Genomic DNA, 21,657 nt, shown 5'->3' with positions numbered 1-21,657 from the left:
GGCTGGCGGGAGCCTGAGGCCTGTGATTGGTCAGAAAAGGGGGCGTAGTGCGAGGGGGTGTTCCCCGGCCTAGCGGCGGTACCCAGTTCAGCCTTCCGAGTCAGCTGCGCCTGGTGGCTGTCTCCGGGTGCATCCCTCTGGGAGCAGGTAAGGGGCCTCAAGTGCAGGCCGGTTGCACGGCTACTTCTAGTCTCCGCGTCTCCAAAGGGAGCCTGGCTCTGCTCTCTTGGGGCTGCCAGGCACTGCGTGCTGACTTCCTTCTGCAGAAGCCGCGTGGCGGGTGGGACGGACCTGGGCTCCCATGGACTCCTCGCTTCTGACCCCCCCCCCCCCCCCCCGTTGTCTTCGGCTGCCAGGCTTTGGAGTACCGGAGTTATGGGCTGCGCCTCTATCTCCACAGTCTCGTTAGAATCCAGGATAGGTGATTTCTGCTGGGTTCGGGGAGGTCGCCTGAGAGAGGGCGATAGGGAGGTTAGCTGAGAGCGGGAGTGTTAGGTTGTCTGGGATCCCCTGGAACTCCTCTCATGCACAGGACCCCTGGAGAGTTAGTTACCTTTGCCCCTGTGCCAGGCCAGGTTCTCGACACTGGTATAATCTGCCTTCGTAGAAATTGTATTCTTCCTAGTGGAATGCTTTTTATTCAGAATTTATTTCCGTACAGCTCTAGAAGTCAGTTATTGTAGGTGACAGAGTTGGGACAGGAACTAATGTGTAAACTGTTTATTTTACAGTGTCACTTGTAAACACTTTGGCCCAGGTAGGAGTGCTGTCTGCCCTCGGGGAATGAACCCTGAATGCAGGGCCTTGTGCAGGGTAGGCAAGCACTCGACCACTGAGCTACACTGTATCCCTCGCTCCAGAGTAGTTTATATCTATTAGTAAACAGAGAACTTTTCTAACAGCTGATAGTCTAGATAGAGATGGTACCTCTGGAAGTTTGCTGATGCACGTGTACCTGTTATCTATGTCAAGTACATAGAGCATTGCCTGTCACAAGGAAGTGCTGCATGTTATTAATAGTTTAATCTGGGTTCCAGGCTTCACCCCTCTTCCTACCAACCTAGTTAAGACTGAAGCAAAGGCAGGTTTTTCTTGAGTGGGTTTTCAGGGTTTTTTATTTGTTATATTTTGTTGTTTTGAGACAGAGTCTCACTATGTAACTCTGGTTGACCTGGAACTCACTGTACACCACACTGGCCTTAAACTCACAAGTCTGCCTGCTTCCTGGGTACTCCTGGGTACTGGGTTTAAAGCATGAACCACTATGCCCTGTTAGTTTTCAGGTATTTTCACATTCAAGTAAAGTACTTTTTATAAAACCTTTAAAAAAAAACAACTATTTTATGTGAGTGAGTGTTTTGTATTGTGTTAGCTTGGTACTCTGGAGCTGGGGTCAGCCATCATGTGGGTGCTGGAAACTGAATCCAGGTCCTCTGTGAAAGCAAGTGCTTTTAACGCTGAGCTATCTCTCCACCCCCAAAATTTTTAAAAATATCAGAATGTAATTTTTAACGGGGGAACCCCTCAAAAACCACCATGGAGACCGAATTGTAGCTAGAGTTATCCTGCCTGGCCCACAGTCAGGACAAATCTCTCTCACCTGCCAGTCCCACAGCCACTCAGACCCGACCAAGTAAACACAGAGACTTACATTGCTTACAAACTGTATGGCTTCTTGCTAACTGTTCTTACAGCTTAAATTAATCCATTTCCACAAATCTATACCCTGACACGCGGCTCATGGCTTACCGGCATCTTCACATGCTGTTTGTCATGGCGGTGGCTGGCAGTGACTCCTTCTGCCTTCCTATTCTTTCTTTTCTCCTGTCTGTTAGTCCTACCTATACTTCCTGCCTAGCCACTGGCCAATCAGTGTTTTATTTATTGACCAATCAGCAACACAGCACTTCCTCCCCTTTTTTTTTTTTCTTCCCAAAAAGGAAGGTTTTAATCTTAACAAAGTAAAATTACATATAATTTGGGAATTTGGGCGTAGCTTCTCTTACTACTTCCTGCTGGAGGGGGGCACTGTATCTTATGGGGACACAAAGAAAATTTTAGGATTATGGAATTGTCCATGAGGCTGTATTGTCTGAGCCAGTTGCCTTCAAACCATTCTGGATGTTGGATCATCTGGGCCATGGTGTCATCGGAGACCTTTCAGGGGGTCTTGGCTGGTCAAACCTGATGTATCTTAATCTGGAACAAATCCATAGCCTCTGGCTTTTTTTTTTTTAATAAAGATTTATTTATTTATTATGTATACAGTGTTCTGTCTGCATATACACCTGCAGGTCAGAAGAGGGCACCTGATCTCTTTGTGGATGGTTGTGAGCCACCATGGGGTTGCTGGTAATTGAACTCATGACCTCTGGAAGAACAGCCAGTGCTTTTAACCTCTGAGCCATCTCTCTAGCCCCCGCCTCTGGCTTTCTGTGGGAACAAAAGCAGAGTTTCCTTTCCAAAGCAACACATCCTTATATCCAAATTTTGAAGTCAAGACATCTTTAAAATATACATATTGGTTTAACTCAACATCTTTTACGATCAATTGTTTTTCTGCAGTTAAAAATCCCAAAGACAACACAATCCAGATTCTCTGTGTAATATTCATCTTTACATGGCTTATTTTTTATATTAATTTTACTGTCTCTTTAAAGACTTTATTTTTTAAAACTATGTATTTGTTTATATAATTGTATATATCACCTTTTTTGTCTCTTTCAAGCCTACGTATATTTTACACACATTATAAACTATTACATCTGAATCTGTCTTATTGTGAATCTGTTGCTTTAAACTGCAGCAGCTGTGGCTGCTGGCTCTGCCCACCTCAGCTTCCCAACATGGCGGTGGTACGTTTACCACCAGCTCTGGGAGCTATCATGGGTCTATGCTTTTATCCAAGCAGCGTGTAGCCCAGAAACCTCTTTTTTTGTTTTGTACTAGCAAAGGCTAAATCCACCATGCAGCTTAATGTGCCACTTGCAGAGGCCTCATTCCCACCATATGGCAGGTCGAGTGTGCATGCTAGGAACCCACAAGTAGCTCAAACCGGCAGCTGCCACTCATTTGAGAGAGACAATTAGGAATCTGTTTTTAGCTCCGTTTTAGAATCTTTTCTCAGGTTTTAGGTGGAAACTCTTGCCAACTCGTTGGGCGCCATTTGTAGCTAGAGTTTTCCTGCCTGGCCCACAGTCAGGACAAATCTCTCACTTGCCAGTCCCACAGCCGCTCAGACCCGACCAAGTAAACACAGAGACTTATATTGGTTACAAACTGTATGGCTGTGGCAGGCTTCTTGCTAACTGTTCTTACAGCTTAAATTAATCCATTTCCATCAATCTATACCTTGCCACGTGGCTCGTGGCTTACCAGCATCTTCACATGCTGCTTGTCATGGCGGTGGCTGGCAGTGACTCCTTCTGCCTTCCTGTTCTTTCTTTTCTCCTCTCTGTTAGTCCCGCCTATACTTCCTGCCTAGCCACTGGCCAATCAGTGTTTTATTTATTGACCAGTCAGAGCAACACATTTGACATACAGAACATCCCACAGCACTGAATCCCACATGTAAAAGCAAAGAGCCTTTATTTCAAGCTCCAGAGCTTGGTCCCTCTGTCTGTCCGACACAGCAGTGAGAGCAGAGAGCCCTGAGCTCAGGTGGGACAGAGTTTTTATCATAGCAGAGGTTGGGGTGAGGGGATTTCCAGGGTCTAGGACCCTGATTGGCTGACAGTTGTCTAGGGGTATCTGTAAAGCAAAAAATAGGTGTGTGCTAGACTCAAAGACATCTGGCCACCTTATCTAATGGTTGGAATGTTTGGGATGTCAGGTACTTTCTCACCCCTGGATGGATCCCTGGGTCGTATCAGCTTATGGCTTTTCCTGGATCTGGGTGTTGCCTGCCAGTAAGCCTGTCACAGAAGCTGTGTCTAGGCCCCTAAGCCTGTCACGGCTGCTGTGTGGTCAAGCTATTTTGGGGCTCCTCCACAAGAACATCTGCTACCTGCATACTTGCATCAGATCCTTGGGAAAAAAAGTCAATACTGAATTTTGACTAAAATGATGAGCTGGGCGGTGGTGGCGCACGCCTTTAATTCCAGGCACTCAGGAGGCAGAGGCAGGCAGATTTCTGAGTTTGAGGCCAACCTGGTCTACAGAGTTCCAGGACACCCAGGGCTACACAGAGAAACCATCCTGAAAAATGAAAAAAAAAAAAAAAAAAAAGAGGTACAGGTGAGTGGTTAGAGTACACACCTCCTACCCACCCATCCCCCAAATCTGGTTTCTACTCTGTGGCCTCTTCTGTGGGAAGAGGCGTGCTCAGATTTCCTTCTGGAGGTGTGGCGTCTGTCATCACAGTTGCCTTGGAGTCCGATGAATGTCTGTAAGCACGGGCCTGGGCCTGCTGGTTTAATTATTGCCGCCATTCTCCAGCTTGCTCCCGGCAACCTTGAAGGTGTTCCACTATTTCAGTGGTCTTTTGAGCTGCCTAGATCTCCCAAGGCCTGGTGCCTGCTGGGCAAGTCTTTTAGCTCAGAACTCTGCCTGGGGTCCCTTTTCTGGGCTCTGGTACCATTTGCTAGAGGAGATGCGCATTCTCTAGGAAGAAACATCAGTGCTCTTCTGCTTCACTTGTTTGCTCCTCTCTCTTGTTCACTGTTTCTCTCACAACTGCTGTCTCATTAAAAAAAAGTTAACATTTCTTTATCTGTGTGTGTGTGTGGTGACCAAGTACCATGGGTATAAAGCAAGGACATGACCACTCATGGTGGTCTGGTTGAGGAGAAGGTTTTTTTGTAGATATGAGAGAGTACAGTCAGAGACATCTGGAAGAGTCCAGAACAGGGGAGAAAAAAAGCAGAATGGACAGCCATAAGAGGAGAGTGCGAGAGGAAGACAAGAGGACCAAGAGAGAGGAGGGCTAGAGAGGGGATGGCTGAAACGGGAGCAGGGAAGCCCAGGAGCTGGAGAAGTTTGGGGTGGGGGCCCGGGTTAGAAGAGGGGAGAAGAGCGTGGTACTGGAGGCCAGCAGACACTTTGGTATGCTAATAGACACTGCAGTTAGCCGTTTGTCCTGCCACCATGTCCGTGTGTGGAGGTCAGGGGACAACTTGCAGAGTCTATTTCCTCCTTCCACTATGTATAGCTCAGGCTTGTCTGAACTATTACTGTTTGTTTGTTTTGGAAATAGGGTTTCTCTCTGTAATAAGCCCTGGCTGTTCTGGATCTCACTCTGTAGCCCAGGCTGGCCTCAAACTCACAGAGATCCGCCTGCCTCTGCCTCCCGAGTGCTGGGATTAAAGGGTGCGCCACTGCTCCCGGCCCCTTTTACCTTGTGTGTTTACCTGCGTATATGCGCACTCCATGAGTGTCTGGTGCTCACAGAGGTCAGGAGGTGTTGGATCCCCTGGAATTGGAGTTACAGATGATCTGAAAGCCACCATGTGGAGGCTGGGGACTGAACTCCAGGCCCTCTGCATTACCACCCAGCCATCTGGTGGTTTGAATGACAGTGGCTGCCCCAAACCCATGTTGTTGTGGGATATTTTGATCAAACTGTGACACTCGGGGCAGAGCCAGCAACTAGCTGACCGGAATTAGCCATAGAGACACCAGCAATTTGGATAGAGAAGATGCACAGGAAGGAAAGGGCAGGGACTAGAGTTTGAGCTTTCTTTTGGTTCTGGATGGAGGGAAGAGACGCTTCCTGTCATATCTAGGAAGTGAACCCCTTTCCTCTACCATGAGTGCTGTTAGGTTCAGGGAAATACCTTTGGTATTGGAACCACCTCGCAGGAGTCAAGTAGAGCGAGAGAGAGGGGCAGAAATCAGCGTTCTGCAGTGCACACCTGCAGTCGCTCCTGCCTCCTCCAGAGATTGCCACTTAAGGCATTGTATTTAGGGCCAGGCACAGGTGCTGTGGGCACTGGGGGTGCTGTGGGCACTGGGGGTGCTGCGGGTTGGCCTTTTCTCTTCAGTTTCTTTCTGCTTACAGACTGGCTCCCAGTGTGTCAACCTCCTGCATCAGGCTTCCCACCCTAATAACCACACACTCTTGAGCTGACCGCCATGCTTCCTTCCCCCATGCTGCCCCCACCCCTCTCTCTCTCTCTCTCTCTCTCTCTCTCTCTCTCTCTCTCTCTCCTGCATTCTTTCCCATCTTTTGAGACTACCTTTCTTGGTTTGCCTCTTAAATACAGCAGTTCTTCGGGGCTGACTTATCCTCACCTCCCTCTCTCTTCTGAGTAGTCTCGCTAGAAAAATTGTCGCTTAAATGACTTCAGTGCTCCGGACAGAGTTCTTTCCTTAGCCTACACATCTGTACTTTCAAGCCCTCATACTTTCCTGCTGGCCAGCTGGACTCTTCCCCCAGCAGACACTAAATACTCTGCTAGGTGTCAGGACAATCATTGAACAAATTGAATACATTCTCCAACTTTACAGGTGAATATTTAATTAAGTAAGGTGGTGCTTTAGAAAGACAAAAAGGCAAATGACCCTTGTGACAGTTAATCTTCATCATCAGCTTGCCTGCGTTTAAAATCGCCAAGGAGACGTCCTTCTGAATCAGTCTCTGGGGTGTTTCTGGAGCGCTTTAACTGGGTAGGAAAGACCTGCCTTAAATGTGGCATAGGTCCTAGACTGAAGGTAAGAGGAAAAGGAAAAAGGAGAAAACAAGCTGGGCACCGACATTCGTCTTTCTGTTTCCTGGCTGCAGACACTATGTGCCCAGCCACCTCACTTTCCTGCTGCCATGTCTCTTGCCATGATGGGATGCATTCTTTTGAACCATAAGCCACAATAACTCCCCCTCCCCCTGCAACTTTCATAATTTGTTTTGTCGTGGCAACAAGAAAGTATCAGTACCCAGAATTGTAAGGAGAAGGGCTGTTGTTGTGTTGGACCTGATCGTGTGGTCTGCAGGCCTTTGGTTTCAGGAGTAACATGGAGGAGTTTGGGACCATGGCTATAAAAGCTCTCAGATGCTATAAGCAGAACCTAGTGGGCCATTTTGATTGGAGTTTGGAACCCAGGAAAGCCCAGATAATGCAGACAGTGGTAGCCTGCCTGGTGAGCTTCCAGAAGGGAACAAAGACCCCACTGGGAACAGGGCTAGAAATCATTCATGTTCCATTCTGGCAATTAATATGCATTCTGCGCATATCTTGAAAGTTTAAGTGAGGCCAAATTAAAAGGTAATTGACTAAGTTATTTGGAGAAATTTCAAGACATCATAACATCTAGGCTGTGGCATGGTTGCTGCTCACTGATCTTAGAACTACAGTGAGAAAAAGCACAATGATGTGAGGAGCAGGGAGACAGGGTAGATTCCAGAAAGCATCTAGAGTTGTTAAAGAGACAGTGTCATTAAAGAGAAACCCCTGCAGGCTGGAGAGATGGCTCAGAGGTTAAGAGCACTGGCTGTTTTTCCAGAGGTCCTGAGTTCAATTCCCAGCAACCATATGGTGGCTCACAACCATCTGTAATGAGATCTGGTGCCCTCTTCTGGCATGCAGGCATGCACTGCATACATAATAATCTTAAAAAAAAAAAAAAGAAAGAAAAGAAAAGAAAGAAAGAGACCCCTGTTGTTTTTCACTGGGCTAATAAAAGAGGTTTACCCATTCACGGCTCCGCTTGGTGAAAATGGAAGTTCATTTGAAGGGAGAGAGCCCTGCTGTTTAAAACAATCACCTGTGGACTTGCTTTCCCAAGTTTGGTGGATGGGAGGAGCCGGACTGAGTCTTGAACTTGTAGTAGAATTGGAATTGTCCTTGTGGATTTTCGGGCACCTGAAATACAGGAGTAACAGGGCCGTGAATGCCAGCTCCAAAGCTTTAGAGAGCCACTGAGATCAGACAAGTGTCTGGTGTGTCCCTAGCTAGCCTCGCCCTGCACTTCCCACTCCTCAGCCCCTGTAGGGGAGGTGGGAAGGCTATAGGAGGCTGGACACCAGTGTTCCTCCCTCTCTGCTTCCTGACTGCAGACACAGTGCACCCAGGCACCTCACTCCTCCTCCCGTTGCCATGTCTTCGCTGCCATGGTGGTTAGGCTGTGGGGAAAGACTTTCTCTGAAGGCTTCTACTTCAGAACGGCCACTTTTCCTGTCTCCCTTCCAGGAGTACCAGGGGATATTACACTAGTTTGTGGTGATCTCTCACTGCGTAGTCAGACTGAGCTCCTCTGGGGCAGATACTGTCACCCATAGTGTGATCAAGCATAGGGCTGGCCACTAACATGGACCCCAGAAGCCCTTGCTTAGTTTGATTACCATTCACAGGGGCCCCTGGATCATCCCAGGGGGTGCCTAGGGTCTGGTGAAAGCAGGCAGTCTCTGTCTGCCAGGGCCTCTGGGGCAAACCGATTTAGGGGCCAGCTCTCACTCTCTCTTTGTTCCTTAAGTCTGCAGGCTGTGTGTGTGTGAACAATATGGAGGCTGACCTGTCTGGCTTTAACATTGATGCGCCCCGCTGGGATCAGTGCACGTTCCTGGGGCGTGTGAAGCACTTTTTTAACATCACGGATCCTCGCACTGTCTTTGCGTCAGAGCAGGAGCTGGACTGGGCGAAGGGGATGGTGGAAAAGAGCAGGTAAGAGCCAGTGGCCGGGGCGGGGCTGAGCTTCCAGCACAACGTGGCAGGGCTCTCCAGGGAGGGAGAAGAGCAGGGAGACTAGGAGACAGGGATCATCAGGTCAGGTGGTCACTGCTGTTGTCGTTGGAGGACAGGATGGGACTTGTGCCCCCTGGCACTCAGGTGGAGCAGCTGCTGTATGCTAAGAAGCTGTATGACTCGGCTTTCCATCCTGACACGGGGGAGAAGATGAACGTCATTGGGCGGATGTCCTTCCAGGTCCCCGGGGGCATGATCATCACAGGCTTCATGCTCCAGTTCTACAGGTGAGTCCTGAGACCGAGGAGGGAGGGCCAAGCTGGGTAGAGACCCTTGTGATAACAGACCTCTCGACCAGTCACTTACCAGATCCCGGGCACTGCTGAGTTCTTTGCATGAATGGACGTTTCACTCTCAACAGCCCTACACACAGGTGCTGTTTTCGTTCCCCTTTGCTACATGGGAGTCTAGAGGCCAAGTAACAGTTTACGACCACAGTCAGAGCTGTGGGGGCTGCTGCTGTTGGAACAGACCTAATATTCAATGGGATAGCCATCCTAAGCTTTTTATGTTATTATTATTATCAGCATTATTTTTTTAAATTTTATTTATTTATTATGTATACAGTGTTCTGCCTGCTTGTATGCCTGCAGGCCAGAAGAGGGCACCAGATCTCATTACAGATGGTTGTGAGCCATGGTTACTGGGAATTGAATTTAGGGCGTCTGGAAGAGCAGCCAATGCTCTTAACCTCTTAGCCATCTCTCCAGCCCCTCATCATTATTATTTTGAGACAGAGTCTCACTATGTAGCCCTGGCTGACCTAGAACTCTATGTAGACTAGGCTGACTTTGAAATCACAGAGACTCAAACTGCCTCTGCCTCTAGAGTACTTGAATTAAAGGATTAAGTCTTCTCTCTCTCTCTCTCTCTCTCTCTCTCTCTCTCTCTCTCTCTAAGACAAGCTTTCTCTGTGTAGTCCTGGCTGTCCTAGAACTTACCCTGTAGACCAGGCTAGCCTCAAAATCACAGAGTTCACCTGTGTCTACCTCCTGAGTGCTGGGGTTACATTTGTTTATTTTAGTGTGTGTGTGTGAAGTGGGGGTACATCCCACTGTGTGTGTGTGTGTGTGTGTGTGTGTGTGATTGTGTGTGTGTGTGTGTGTGTGTGAAGGTCAAAGGACAACGTAACACAAGTGGTTTCTCTTCCCACCATGTGGGACCTGGGGATAGAACTCAGGCATCTTTACCCACCGTACCATCTCATCAACTCCCCAAGTTCTTTGTTGTTTGTCATTATTGTAGTTTTTGTTTTTGTTTTTTTTTTTGTTTTGTTTTGTTTTGTTTTGTTTTGTTTTGAGACAGTCTCCTAGTGTAACTCTGGATGGCCTGGAACTGGCCATGTAGACCAAACCTCAAACTCAGAGAGATCCACCTACCTCTGCCTCCAAGTGCTGGCATCAAAGGCGTGCACCATCATGCCTGGCTCCTCCTAAGTTCTTTTTTTTTCTAATAATTTTTATTTTATGTGCATTGGTGTTTTGCCTGTGTGTATGTCTGTGTGAGGGTGTTGGGTCACCTGTAACTGGATTTACAGACAGGCTTGAGCTGCTATGTGGGTGCTGGGAATTGAACCTGGGTCCACTGGAAGAGCAGCCAGTGCTTTTAACTGCTGAGCCATCTCTCCAGTCCCTCTTCCTAAGTTCTTAAAGTAAGAATTCCACAGTTGATTTATGCTTTGAATGTGACTTCCAAATGAAAAATGAAGAGGCCCTTTTCTTGCTCTGCTTGGTTGGGAAAGGAGTAAGCTTCTGATGTATGACTCTCCATCCCCCTGTCTCCACCCCTGTGTATTCATTTAGTTAGTTGTTGAGCTAAGCCTTGGGCCAGGTGCCAGGGATGAAGGACTTTAGGCTCTGTCCTCCAGGAGACACAGAACAGAATGGAGATTGGGAAATGGAAGGCTGGGGGAAGACTTTTGAGTCATGGGAACAGGACACATGGAATGACTGTCTCAGGACAGGAAGAGGAAGGGTCAGAAAATCCCAAGAAGAGAAGCATCTCAACGGGGCAGGACCTCGCCCGGTGTAAGGAAGAGGGGCTATTCCAGGCAAAGGCTCGTCCCATCCAAAGTCCAGGGACATGAAAAAGAGTGGGAATCGCTTAGGGAGCTGCAGATGCTCTGGTGCCCAGCACACCCCAGGCCCTCTCTTCCATCGTTTTTGCTCTCCCTTGCTTGTAGGACCATGCCTGCGGTGATCTTCTGGCAGTGGGTGAACCAGTCCTTCAATGTCTTAGTCAACTACACCAACAGGAACGCGGCTTCCCCCACGTCAGTCAGGTAGGAGACCTGCAGTGAAGGCTGTCTTATCTCGAAAAACCAAAAAAGAAAGAAAGAAAAGTAACTTGGGGAGGATAGGGTTTATTTCACTCACAGTTTGATATAACAGTTTATCATCAAAAGCAGTGAGGGCAGGATCCAGGAGTCAGGAGCTGATACAGAGGCTGTGGTGGAGTACTGCTTACTGGCTTGCTCCCTCCGGCTTACTCAGCAGTTTTCTTACAGAACCCAGGACCACCAGCCCAGGAATGGCCATACCCAGAATGTGTTAGGTCCTCCCCCACCAGTCACTAATAAGAAAATGCCCTAAGCTGGGCAGTGGTGGCGCAAGCCTTTAATTCCACTCAGGAGGCAGAGGCAGGCAAATCTCTGAGTTCGAGGACAGCCTGGTCTACAGAGTGAGTTCCAGGACAGCTAGGGCTACACAGGGAAACTCTGTCTCAAGAAATTAAAAAAGAAGAAAAAAAGAAAGAAAGGAAGGAAGGAAGGAAGGAAGAAAATGCCCTAAAGGCTTGCCTACAGCCTGGCCTTGTGGAAGAATTTTCTTTTCTTTTTGGTTTTTTGAGACAGGGTGGTTATTCTGTGTAGGCCTGGCTGTCTGGAACTCACTCTGTAGACCAGGCTGGCCTCGAACTCAGAGATTCACCTGCCTCTGCTTCCCGAGTGCTGGGATTAAAGGCATGTACTACCACTGCCTGGCTGGAGGCATTTTCTTAATTGGGATTCCCTTCTCTCAGAAGACTTCAGCATGTGTCAAGCTGGCATAAAACTAGCCAGCATAAGGATTCAGGCATGCAGGAGCCCAGGGATGTTCTGTAGACAGAGAGCAGCCGTATGCATTGGTTCTGAGACAGGAAAAAGTGTGATGTGTTTAAGGTACTGAAGAGGACCAAGGGTGCCAGGCACTGAGTGATGGAAATAGAGAGTCTGAGATGGCTCTGGAGACAGCACAGGCCTGAAGTCCCATTGCTAGAGTTTCTCCTGGAAGCCCCTGGCCTTGCCTCGGCCACTGTGGATACCACTCCAGAACCTGTGCACTTATCCATCTAACGTTTTTCCTCCACTAGGCAGATGGCCCTCTCCTACTTCACAGCCACTACCACTGCGGTAGCCACTGCAGTGGGCATGAACATGTGGACAAAGGTATGTATGGCTGGGGCGGCTGTGGGCACAGTGGCCACCAGAGGGCAGCAAAGTTCTAGAGACAACAGCTTTGGCTCATTGCAGGCATTTGAGGATCCCAGAGTGGATGTCTGGACATGTCACTAGCAATGAATGCTTACCTGCCTTTCTTCCTGTATAATCCAGAGCCTTTTCTACCCCCACCTTCACGTGAGCTGGAATAACTTCCATTATTCCCTGCCTCCAACAGAGAGCTCCCCCCTTGGTGGGCCGATGGGTACCCTTTGCCGCTGTGGCTGCAGCTAACTGTGTCAATATCCCAATGATGCGACAGCAGTGAGTACAGGGAGCCTTGTTCTTCTTCTCCACCGAAGGGTTAACTGGGGAGGGAAGGAAGCCAAGGCAGGGAGCCACTAGCTTCCTGGGACTGAGGTAGGCCCGGGAAGACCAATGGGCCCAGCCTCTGAACGGTCCTCAAGGGCTGCCCTTCCTCTGTGATGGCCCAAAGAACGGTGATATAAACACAGTGTGTCGTGCGTTAATTGAGGCGGATTGAGCATGGACGGATGGACAGGACATTTTTTACTGGTGGTGCTGGGATTGAACCCCGTGCCTCGTGTGTGCTAGGCAAGTGTTCTGTCCCTAATGCTACACCCCAGCTTAGATCCTGTCAGAGCTGTGAACTCCGTCCCCTCCCCAAGCTCTCAGACTGCCGATGGAGGGAAAGGGGAAGGTCAGCTCATGTTGGAACAACCGGGTGCTCAGAGAAGCGGGCAGGAGGTAGCCGCGCCCAGGAGCCAGCTAAGCTTTCCTCAAAAGGGAACACAGAAACTGCTGCTGTCTTACACTTCTGTCTTCTTTCAGAGGTTGTCTTTTTTAGAGAGGGACTCACTTTGTATCCTCGGCTGACTTGGGAGCTTGCTCTGTAGATCAAGCTGGCCTTGGACTTACAGAGATCCATCTGCCTCTGCCTCCCGAGTTCTGGGATTAAAGGCGTGCACCACCACTGCCTGAAGATTTTGTTTTTAGTTATGTGTATGTATGTGTGGGTATGTGCACATGAGTGCAACTACCTACAGAGATTGGACTCAATGGTTCAAACTCTCCTGGAGTTATAGGCAGTTGTGAGCTTCCTGATGTGGGTGTTGGGAACTGAACTTGGGTCCTCTTTAAAAACAGTGAGTGCTCTTGACCTCTGGGCCATCTCTCCAGGGCTATTTTTGTTTTTTTGAGACAGGGTCTCACTGTGTAGTCCCGGTTGGCCTGGAACTCACTGTGCAGGCCAGGCTGGCCTTGAGCTGCATTGATTGCATTGATCTCTGCCTCCGGAGCACTGGGGCTGCGGCCGTGCGCTGCAGGAAAGGCTTCTTCTTTTTGCTCTTTGCCACACTGGGTGTTGAGCCCAAGGAGGACTCTGGAGCTGCATCCTCAGCCCACCTTCTGTCTTTGCTCTTTCTTTGTGTACTTTTCTAGAGTGTCAGTGACATAGGGACTGATTATCTTGGACGCCACTGCCATCATTGTCTGCATCTGCAGCCACGTTTTGTTGGCAAGTGGAGGTTTACCACAGCAGCCCCTGGAGAGAGAGCTTGTCAGAATCATGCCGGCACATCCTTCCACTCTGCTTTCCTTTCTCAGCCTCGCTCTCCAACTGGGGAGTCAAGAGCTTGTCTGAGAACAGAAAAGCTACTATTTGGGGAGTGGATACTAAGTCGGCACTGGACTTAGAGCTTGGCCAGTAGCTCATACAATTCTCATTAGGTTCCATGAAGTAGGTGCCAGGATTATCCTCATTCTCCACATGAGGGAAACTGAGGCTTTAGAAGGGTAAAAGACCATCCTCAAGGTCACACCTATGACCTGCAGCTTCAGGAGTCCTCCAAGGCAGTGGAGCTGGGGCTGGCTCTCTTGGCCGCTGCTCAGGGTCACTTCTGAGGTACCATTCACAGGAGTGAAGAAGGGAGGCTGTGGGATTATTTTTGTTTTGTTTTGTTTTGTTTTTTAAATGTATACAGTGTTCTGCCTGCATGTATGCCTGCATGCCAGAAGAGGGCACCGGATCTCATTATGGATGGTTGTGAGCCATCCTGTGGTTGCTGGGAATTGAACTGAGGACCTCTGGAAGAGCAGCCAGGGCTCTTAACCTCTGAGCCATCTCTCCAGCCAAGAAGGGAGGCTGAAGGGCCAGGCTGCAGGAGGGGTTTCCTAGAGCTTCGGTTCCTGATGTGGGAGTTATGCCAGATGGATTCCCAGCAATTACTTCCTAAAGTCCAGAAACTTCTGTTTGTCTAGGGAACTCATCCAGGGCATCTGTGTGAAGGACAGGGACCAAAATGAGCTTGGCCGTTCTCAGGTAAGCAGAGGAGAGACTTTCCCCGGACTTCCCTCGTCCTCTCCTAGGTGATCTCACATGTGATCACCTGGGAGCCATTATGAGTTTGAGAAGACTTTTCCTGGGCCCATCCTCATTTTCTCTTAAATCCCCCCACATTTCTTTGTTCAGAACAGGCTTCCTGCATCATTTCAGGTGGGAGGGTTGGGTAAGGACATGACTCCTGGTGGAGCCATCCCACCCCCTTTACCTTGTCAGACTTGGCCCTGAACCCTGACTCCTCAGTAGAGCCCATACCCACTGTGTAAGTGCTTCCTGACCTCCCTTCTCTGTCCTCAGAGAGCTGCAGCTGTGGGCATCACCCAAGTGGTTGTTTCTCGGATCACGATGGCAGCCCCTGGCATGAGTAAGACGGGAACACCTCCTATCTTGGGGTAACCCTTGAGTACCTGGTAGAGGCCTCAGTTACCTCAGCTTTCAAGTGGGAGATGGGACACCTTCTCAAGCTGTTTTCTGTGAGGGCTGAAAGCCCAGGGACGCACACATGTTCTTAGAATATCAGTTCGTCCGATTTGGGGGAGCAGGTTAACTTCATTTAGCTGATATTCACTAAGCAACAGTGGGAGTGTCTGCGAGGCCGTGGTAGAAGCAGAGCCCCTCAGCCCCCCTGGTTTTCAGCAGGGGCGTATGCACAGTAGGATACACAATTTGTTTGCACAAGCCTGCAAAGCAGAAGGATGCTTGAGTCCAGGGCCGAACGAAGTGTGTCTGCCTTCTGTTGCTGGTGAACACATTTTTGGGAAGCATGCTTTCTCGGGGACTTGGGGGAGAGTCTGGGTAGCAGTGCCCACGCAGTCTCTGTTTTTCTGGAGCTGAGGTCTGTGATGTGACTGCAACAGTGGGGCTTGGGGCAAGTCTTCCACCTCCTCTCAGCTGCCCTGTTTCCTCCAGTCCTGTTACCAGTCATCATGGAGCGGCTGGAGAGACTACGAACAATGAAGGTAGGAGGGTTCTCCCCGCCGAGAGCCCCGGAAACTGGCCCCCCTCCTCCCCAATAGCCACCACCCCACCTTACTCCAGGAGAGCCCGGGTCAGATGTGAGAACAGGCTTCCCGGCCTTGTCTGCAGAGAGCCAGGGGAATGCCGTCTCCCCATCAGGGCGGCAGATCCCGGCCTGGCTGCCAGCTGGGGGGCGAGGTGTGGCGGGCTAGGTGTGGCGGGCTAGGTGTGGCGGGCTAGGTGTGGCGGGCTAGGTGTGGCGGGCTAGGTGTGGCGGGCTAGGTGTGGCGGGCTAGGTGTGGCGGGCTAGGTGTGGCGGGCGAGGTGTGGCGGGCGAGGTGTGGCGGGCGAGGTGTGGCGGGCGAGGTGTGGCGGGCGAGGTGTGGCGGGCGAGGTGTGGCGGGCGAGGTGTGGCGGGGTAGGTGCAGGCTCCACTGTAAGTGTCTGAGCCCCGGGGGTCTCTCTGTCTTTTTCTTGTTCTGTGCAGAAGGTGAGAGTGCTGCATGCCCCCCTGCAGGTCTTGTTGTGCGGCTGCTTGTGAGTATATGGTTTTGGTGGTTTGGGGTCTTTGCTGGCTGGAGCGCCCGGGACCTGTCTTTTGATCTGTCTTCAGAAGTGGCCAGGCTGAGCACAGTGGCTCGTGTCATATCCTAGCACCCAGGTGGCCGAGATGGAGTTCTTCCCAGGGTCCCCTCTCCCTCAGGTCTAGAGCAGTGTTAGAGAAGATGTAAGAACGAGGAGGAGGCAGAGGTTGGTTGGGGCTCTCAGGCATCCCAGCCTCACAGACAGGAAAAATGACATGTCATGCCAGCATTCTTAGGGACTTGGCCATTGACCAGTACCATTAATTGTGCCCTCCTGGCGATAGTCCCTTTCTGTGCCTGTGTGGCACAGGTGACCTTGGAGTCTTCCTTATGTCATTGTTTTCTTCACATGGAGGAGGGATATGGGGGTGAAGTGGAGGTTGGAGTGGGGGAAGGGACACTGATTTTATCACCAAGTCAGATGAGTTAGTTTTCTGGACTATAGCTCCGTGGTAGAGTGCTTGCCTAGTATGTACAAGACCGAGTTCAATTCCCAGCCAGGGGAGTGGCACACAGATATGTCATCCCAGTAGAGGTAGGAGCAGGAGGATCAGTGTTCAAGATCAGTCTCGGCCTCAGCTGATCCTGTCCCTGGACTACATGACCCTGTCTTAAAACAAAACAGGGCATAGAGAAGGGCTGGAGGAAGGCCGGTCAGCTGTGTGGGCTCAGGGACGGGGTGTGGCCAGACCAGGGGCGTGTCCCTAACTCTCCTCTCCTCTCTTGCAGCCTCCTCTTCATGGTGCCAGTGGCATGTGGGCTCTTCCCTCAGGAATGGTATCTGCCATTTGTTGTCTGCTCGGTCTTATCAGACGCCCTCTACTGCTCCCACGCTGACTTGCTGAGAGCGGGAGGGACGCACAGGAAGTAGATGTTCCTAGGGACAGGTGCCCAGCCACCTAAACTCTGGCTTTGTAACGCTGTGTGAATGGCACACCAGCCAGGGCTCTGAGGAGTTGGGGGAGAAGCCAGGATTAGAGTTGCTCCCACCCAGTGCCTTAGAGAGATGCTGGGGGGCAAAGGAAACTCCTTGTCCTGCTGGGTGAGTGTTAGGAAGGTCACTTCTGGCTGGCTGAACAAGGCGCTTACTCTGCTTCTTCTGGCTCGCCTTCGGATCTGTGCACGGACTTGTACCTGGCGGCTTCCTCTGTGTTTCCTGGAACGGGGGAGGAGGGAGGGTGGGGGGTGGGGTAGAGATGATGGGAAAGGGACGTCAGCCTGGGGTCAGCTGGAGGCTGGTTCCAGGAAACAGGTGTAGCTGGTGTATGACCTGAGATAGTAGCTGCTCTGCCCTCTGTATGGGTTCTTCGGCCACCAGCCAGTCACCTCCTGTGTCCTGAGCACCATCCTTACAGACTTGTGAGAAAGACAGATGTTTAGACTAAGAACTTTAGTCCAGGGAGAATGATGTGGAGGTGAGATGTAACATTTATTCTGACACATAGAGGCCAATAGTAATTTTGGCTGGTAAAGTGCTTGTCCTGCAAGCCCTCGGATCCGAGTTAGATTCCCCCAGAACCACATAAAAACCTGGCTGTAATGCTGTGTGCAATCCCAGTGTTAAGGGGGCAGAGACAGGCAGATCCCTGAAGCTCATTGGCCAGCCAGCCTAGCTGAATTGGTGAGTTCCAGGTTCAGTAAGAGAACCTGTCTCCAAAAATGAAATGGAAGACAATTGAGAAAGACATCTGATGTTAATCTCTGGCCTCTGTACACATGTGCACACACATGCACACATGCACACACACACACACACACACAGAAGGGGGCGTATTTTAAAAACCAGAAAGGGCTCTGCATTAGTTCCATTCTGTTGCTGTGATAAGCACCATGACTAACAGCAGTTTAGGCCAAGGAGGATTTGTCCCTTTATTTTTTATTCCCGTGTCTGTCTGTGTCTGCTGGTGTTAGCAAGGGTCACAAGAGGGCTTTGGATCCCTTGAAGCTGGAATTATGGGCAGATTGGAGCTGCCTTACATGGGTGCTGGGATTTGAACTAGCATCCTCTGGAAGTCCTCTCTCCAGTCCCTTTCCCCCTTTTTTAGTGAAAAGCAGGAAAAAAAATAGTCAGTGTGGTCCCACTGGGAGAGGAACAAGGGGATCAGTCACCCCTCAAGTCTGTCTTTAGGGTTCTGCAGTGAGAGACTTTTAGAGGCTGCGGATGTGCACCCCGAAGCAGTCCTGCTCTCATCCTGTGGAACTGTAGGAAATCTCTTTCAGGGAGACAAGTTCACTAGGGAGGAAGGATTTATTTGGCTTGTACATGTGTGTCCAGGCAGGGCAGGGAGTCAGCAGGATCTCAAACAGGAGCTTGAATCGGAAGCCATGGAGGCATAGTATTTGCTGGCTTGTTCACAAGGCTCATGCTTCACTTTCTCACAGAGCCCAAGGCCACCTGCCCAGGGAATGGTGCCACCCACAGTGGCCCAGTGTTCCCACATCAGTCAACAGTCAAGACAGTTCCTCACAGACATGCCCAGAGACTGATCAACTTGATAAAGACAGTTACTCAATTGATACTCTTCTCAGGTGATTTTAGGCTGTGTCAAGTTAATAGTTAATGCTAACTAGGATGTGTTTCCTAGAGGGGACATGGGGTGGGCTCTTTTCTCAGGGTGAACTGCTGATTGTGTTGGGGAACAGCATCCTCATAACTCCCTTTTGGTTTTCTTTTCAGCAAATTAGCAGTTTCCTATCTAGAACCAGAGCTGCAGGACACCATCAAGGCCAAGTATGGAGAACACGTCCTCTTTGCCTACTTCAATAAGGGTCTCTAAGTGTGCCATGCCTTCAAGGACCAATCCATACCCTGTATGGACCAGCTGTTCGCTGGCAGCTGTCCACATTCCTCTTTGAAATAAGGTCTGAAAGCCAGGCTGGATTGGGAGATAGAGTGGGTGGGTGGGGAGATAGTTCCTGTTTCCATATAAACAACCAGGACAAAAATTCAAATGGGGATCAAGGTGGTTGGGGATGTAGCTCAGTTGGTAGTGTTTGCCTAGCATCCACAAAGCCTGGGATTTAATCCTTCACACCATGTGATTCAGGCGTGGTTGTATGTGCTTGTGACCTTGTTCTTGGGAGGTGGAGGCAGGAGGATTCGAAGTTCAAAGTTAACCTTAGGTATGTGGGGAATTTGAGGCTAGCCTGAGTTAGAGAGAGTGTCTCAAAAAAGTAGGGGAGGGAACAAGGACAGAGGTATTCTGTCTGCTTTGTCCTTGACCCCTGTCCTTTGGGAGCAGAGGCTGCTGATATCTGGGAGTGATTAGGAAACCTGTGACTCTTCTCCAGTCAGGACTGTAGATGTACTGAGTCCTCCTCTACCCTCCCACTTCCTCCTTCCCAAGCAAGGGGAACGTTACCCGTGTGAGTCTGAAAAGGCTTTTGATCACTTTACTTTTATTTTATGTGTATGAGTGTTTTCCTTCATGTGTGTCTCTCTGCACGCAGTGTCCACAGAGGTCAGAGGAGGGTGTCAGATCCTCTGGGACTCGAGTTACCACTGTGAGCCATCACATGGGTGCTGGAAATCAAGCCCAGGTCCTCTGGAAGAGCAGCTGCTGCTCTTACCTGCTGAGCCGTCTCTACAGCCCCTGTTCAGGAGCAGAGAGGGGTCAGTCTGTGTCCTCTTGGGGACTCATCTCTACCCTGCCCCACTGTGCCCTGACTGGGATGCATCCTTGGGCATGCTGCTAGACTTGAGTTTTTCAGGCGGTGAGAGTTATCTGTACTAAAAAAGGACAAAAACTGGACAGACAGTTCCTTTCCTCAGCCCATTAGGTCAAATACCAGAGACTGGTATGTACGATAGGAAAAGGAAGCTGTGCTTGGACACCCGAGCACAGTTCAACCAGGACCAAAGAGCCTTAAGAGTGTACAGCCAGACTGGCATTTCACCCGAGTTATGTGGGGCATCAAGTTCTATCCCTTTAATAATGACTTTATTCTGTCTGAAAATCATGTCTAGATCTATTTCTGGGACCCTTATTCTGAGAGAAGTCTCTTTCTCATTGCCTCCCCTGGTTTACAAGTCCCCTCACTGAGTGAAGGCACCTGCCACACATTTTAATGGGAGCGAATTCCTGGTGGCCTTCCTTCCTGAGCCCAATAGATTAAATACCAAAGAAAGACTGGTGAGTGCGGGTAAGACAGGGGAGCTGTACTTGGACATCTCTGAGAGGAAGTCAACCAGGACCAAAGAGCCCAAAGAGAGCACCCAGCAAAGGGCCGCTTTAGTTCCTGTCTGTTCCTGGAGCCCCCTGGGGACTGTAGTTTACCTGGGGTCAGTGTGTATATGAGTTTTGTCTGGTAAGATTTGCCGATTGTGTTCAAACGCTGCCATGAATTGAATAAACGATTTGAAAGACCATGAAACATTGTCTGCAAACCAAGCTCCTAATTCCTGATGGAAAGCAGGACCTGTGGTCTGACTTTGGCCTGGACATGCCAGAGGATGTCACAGCTGTACGGGGACCTGTCTGATGTCTGGAGACCATTGTTCATTTCCCTAATAAGGGGGAAGAGTCCACCCACCTGTATTGATGCTCCACTGGTCTCCAAGAATGGGATTTGTGCTGCCTTAGGGCTGGAATTGGTGGACCATTACACAGCCAAACTCACCTGTGCGTGCTCGCTCGCTCTCTCTCTCTCTCTCTCTCTCTCTCTCTCTCTCTCTCTCTCTCTCTCTCTGTGTGTGTGTGTGTGTGTGTGTGTGTGTGTCTGTGCACTTGGAAACAGAAATGGTTTTACATCTTTTTTTTTTTTTTTGGTTTTTTGAGACAGGGTTTCTCTGTGTAGCTTTGCACCTTTCCTGGAACTCACTTGGTAGCCCAGGCTGGCCTCGAACTCACAGAGATCCACCTGGCTCTGCCTCCCGAGTGCTGGGATTAAAGGTGTGTGCCACCACCACCCGGCGGTTTTACATCTCTTAAAGAGTTATAAAAAGAGAAAATCTAAAACATGCGGCGGAGACTTTGTATATGTGTCATGTAAAGTTTTACTATGTCTCCCCTACCCTGCAACTGTGGCTCTTAGGAACGTATAGTAGGCCGGGCTGGGCACGCCTTTAATTCCAGCACTTGGAAAGCAGAGGCAGGTGGATCTTCATGAGTTTGAGGCTATCCTGGTCTACATAGCACATTCCAGGCCAGCCAGAGCAACAAAGAGGAAAACTGTATCCCAGGGTCACCTAAAGATGTTGAGAAACACAAGCGGAAAGGCTCACCCCAGCTTCCAGTTCTGTGGATGGGGCCTGAGGATGTGCAGGTGTGCTCATTGTAATGCTGGTCATGTTGATCTGATACCACACAGTCCCACTAAAGGACAGTGCATCCTAGATGCTAAGATTGCAGCTGCAATCAACTCCACACCCATTTTAAAATGTAAAATTTTAAAATGTAACACAAACACCATGAACTGATCTTTTCTTTTCTTTTTCTTTTTTTGGTTTTTCGAGACAGGGTTTCTCTGTGTTTTGGTGCCTGTCCTGGATCTCACTCTGTAGACCAGGCTGGCCTCGAACTCACAGAGATCCACCTACCTCTGCCTCCTGAGTGCTGGGATTAAAGGCGTGCGCCACCAACACCCGGCCTAATGTTTTCTTTTGGATGGAGCCCAGGCTACCCTGGACTCCTATCTTTTCTCCTCAGACTGGTGCGTGCTGAA

The 21,657-nt window shown here is 49.8% G+C and overlaps 1 protein-coding gene across 2 annotated transcripts; it reads left to right on the top strand.

The window, feature by feature from the left end:
- The first annotated feature begins 38 nt into the window (after positions 1-38).
- Positions 39-20,367, top strand: Sfxn2 (sideroflexin 2). Of its 2 annotated transcripts, XM_059256961.1 has the most exons (12): positions 39-147; positions 8,407-8,594; positions 8,732-8,902; positions 10,858-10,956; positions 12,024-12,099; positions 12,329-12,414; positions 14,371-14,431; positions 14,750-14,816; positions 15,362-15,411; positions 15,897-15,946; positions 16,723-16,770; positions 18,671-19,344. In XM_059256961.1, the coding sequence occupies exons 2-12, from the start codon at positions 8,434-8,436 to the stop codon at positions 18,768-18,770; spliced, it is 969 nt and encodes a 322-aa protein (XP_059112944.1). In that variant the 5' UTR covers positions 39-147; positions 8,407-8,433; the 3' UTR covers positions 18,771-19,344. The 2 variants fall into 2 exon arrangements, 1 of the variants encoding a protein (XP_059112944.1); XR_009378125.1 differs by lacking the exons at positions 39-147; positions 8,407-8,594 and adding an exon at positions 19,444-20,367 and having other exon boundaries at positions 8,710-8,902; positions 18,671-18,855.
- The last annotated feature ends 1,290 nt before the right edge of the window (positions 20,368-21,657 follow it).

This window comes from Peromyscus eremicus, chromosome 1 (assembly GCF_949786415.1).
Source record: "Peromyscus eremicus chromosome 1, PerEre_H2_v1, whole genome shotgun sequence".
Classification (NCBI taxonomy): domain Eukaryota; kingdom Metazoa; phylum Chordata; class Mammalia; order Rodentia; family Cricetidae; genus Peromyscus; species Peromyscus eremicus.
This window is presented reverse-complemented; position numbering and strand designations above follow the sequence as displayed.

Coding starts and splice junctions, on each gene's coding strand:
- Sfxn2 (XM_059256961.1), top strand. CDS start 8,434: ATGGAGGCTGACCTGTCTGGCTTTAACATTGATGCGCCCCGCTGGGAT. Junction 12,100..12,328: donor GCATGAACATGTGGACAAAG/GTATGTATGGCT, acceptor TGCCTCCAACAG/AGAGCTCCCCCCTTGGTGGG. Junction 16,771..18,670: donor GGGCTCTTCCCTCAGGAATG/GTATCTGCCATT, acceptor TTTTCTTTTCAG/CAAATTAGCAGTTTCCTATC.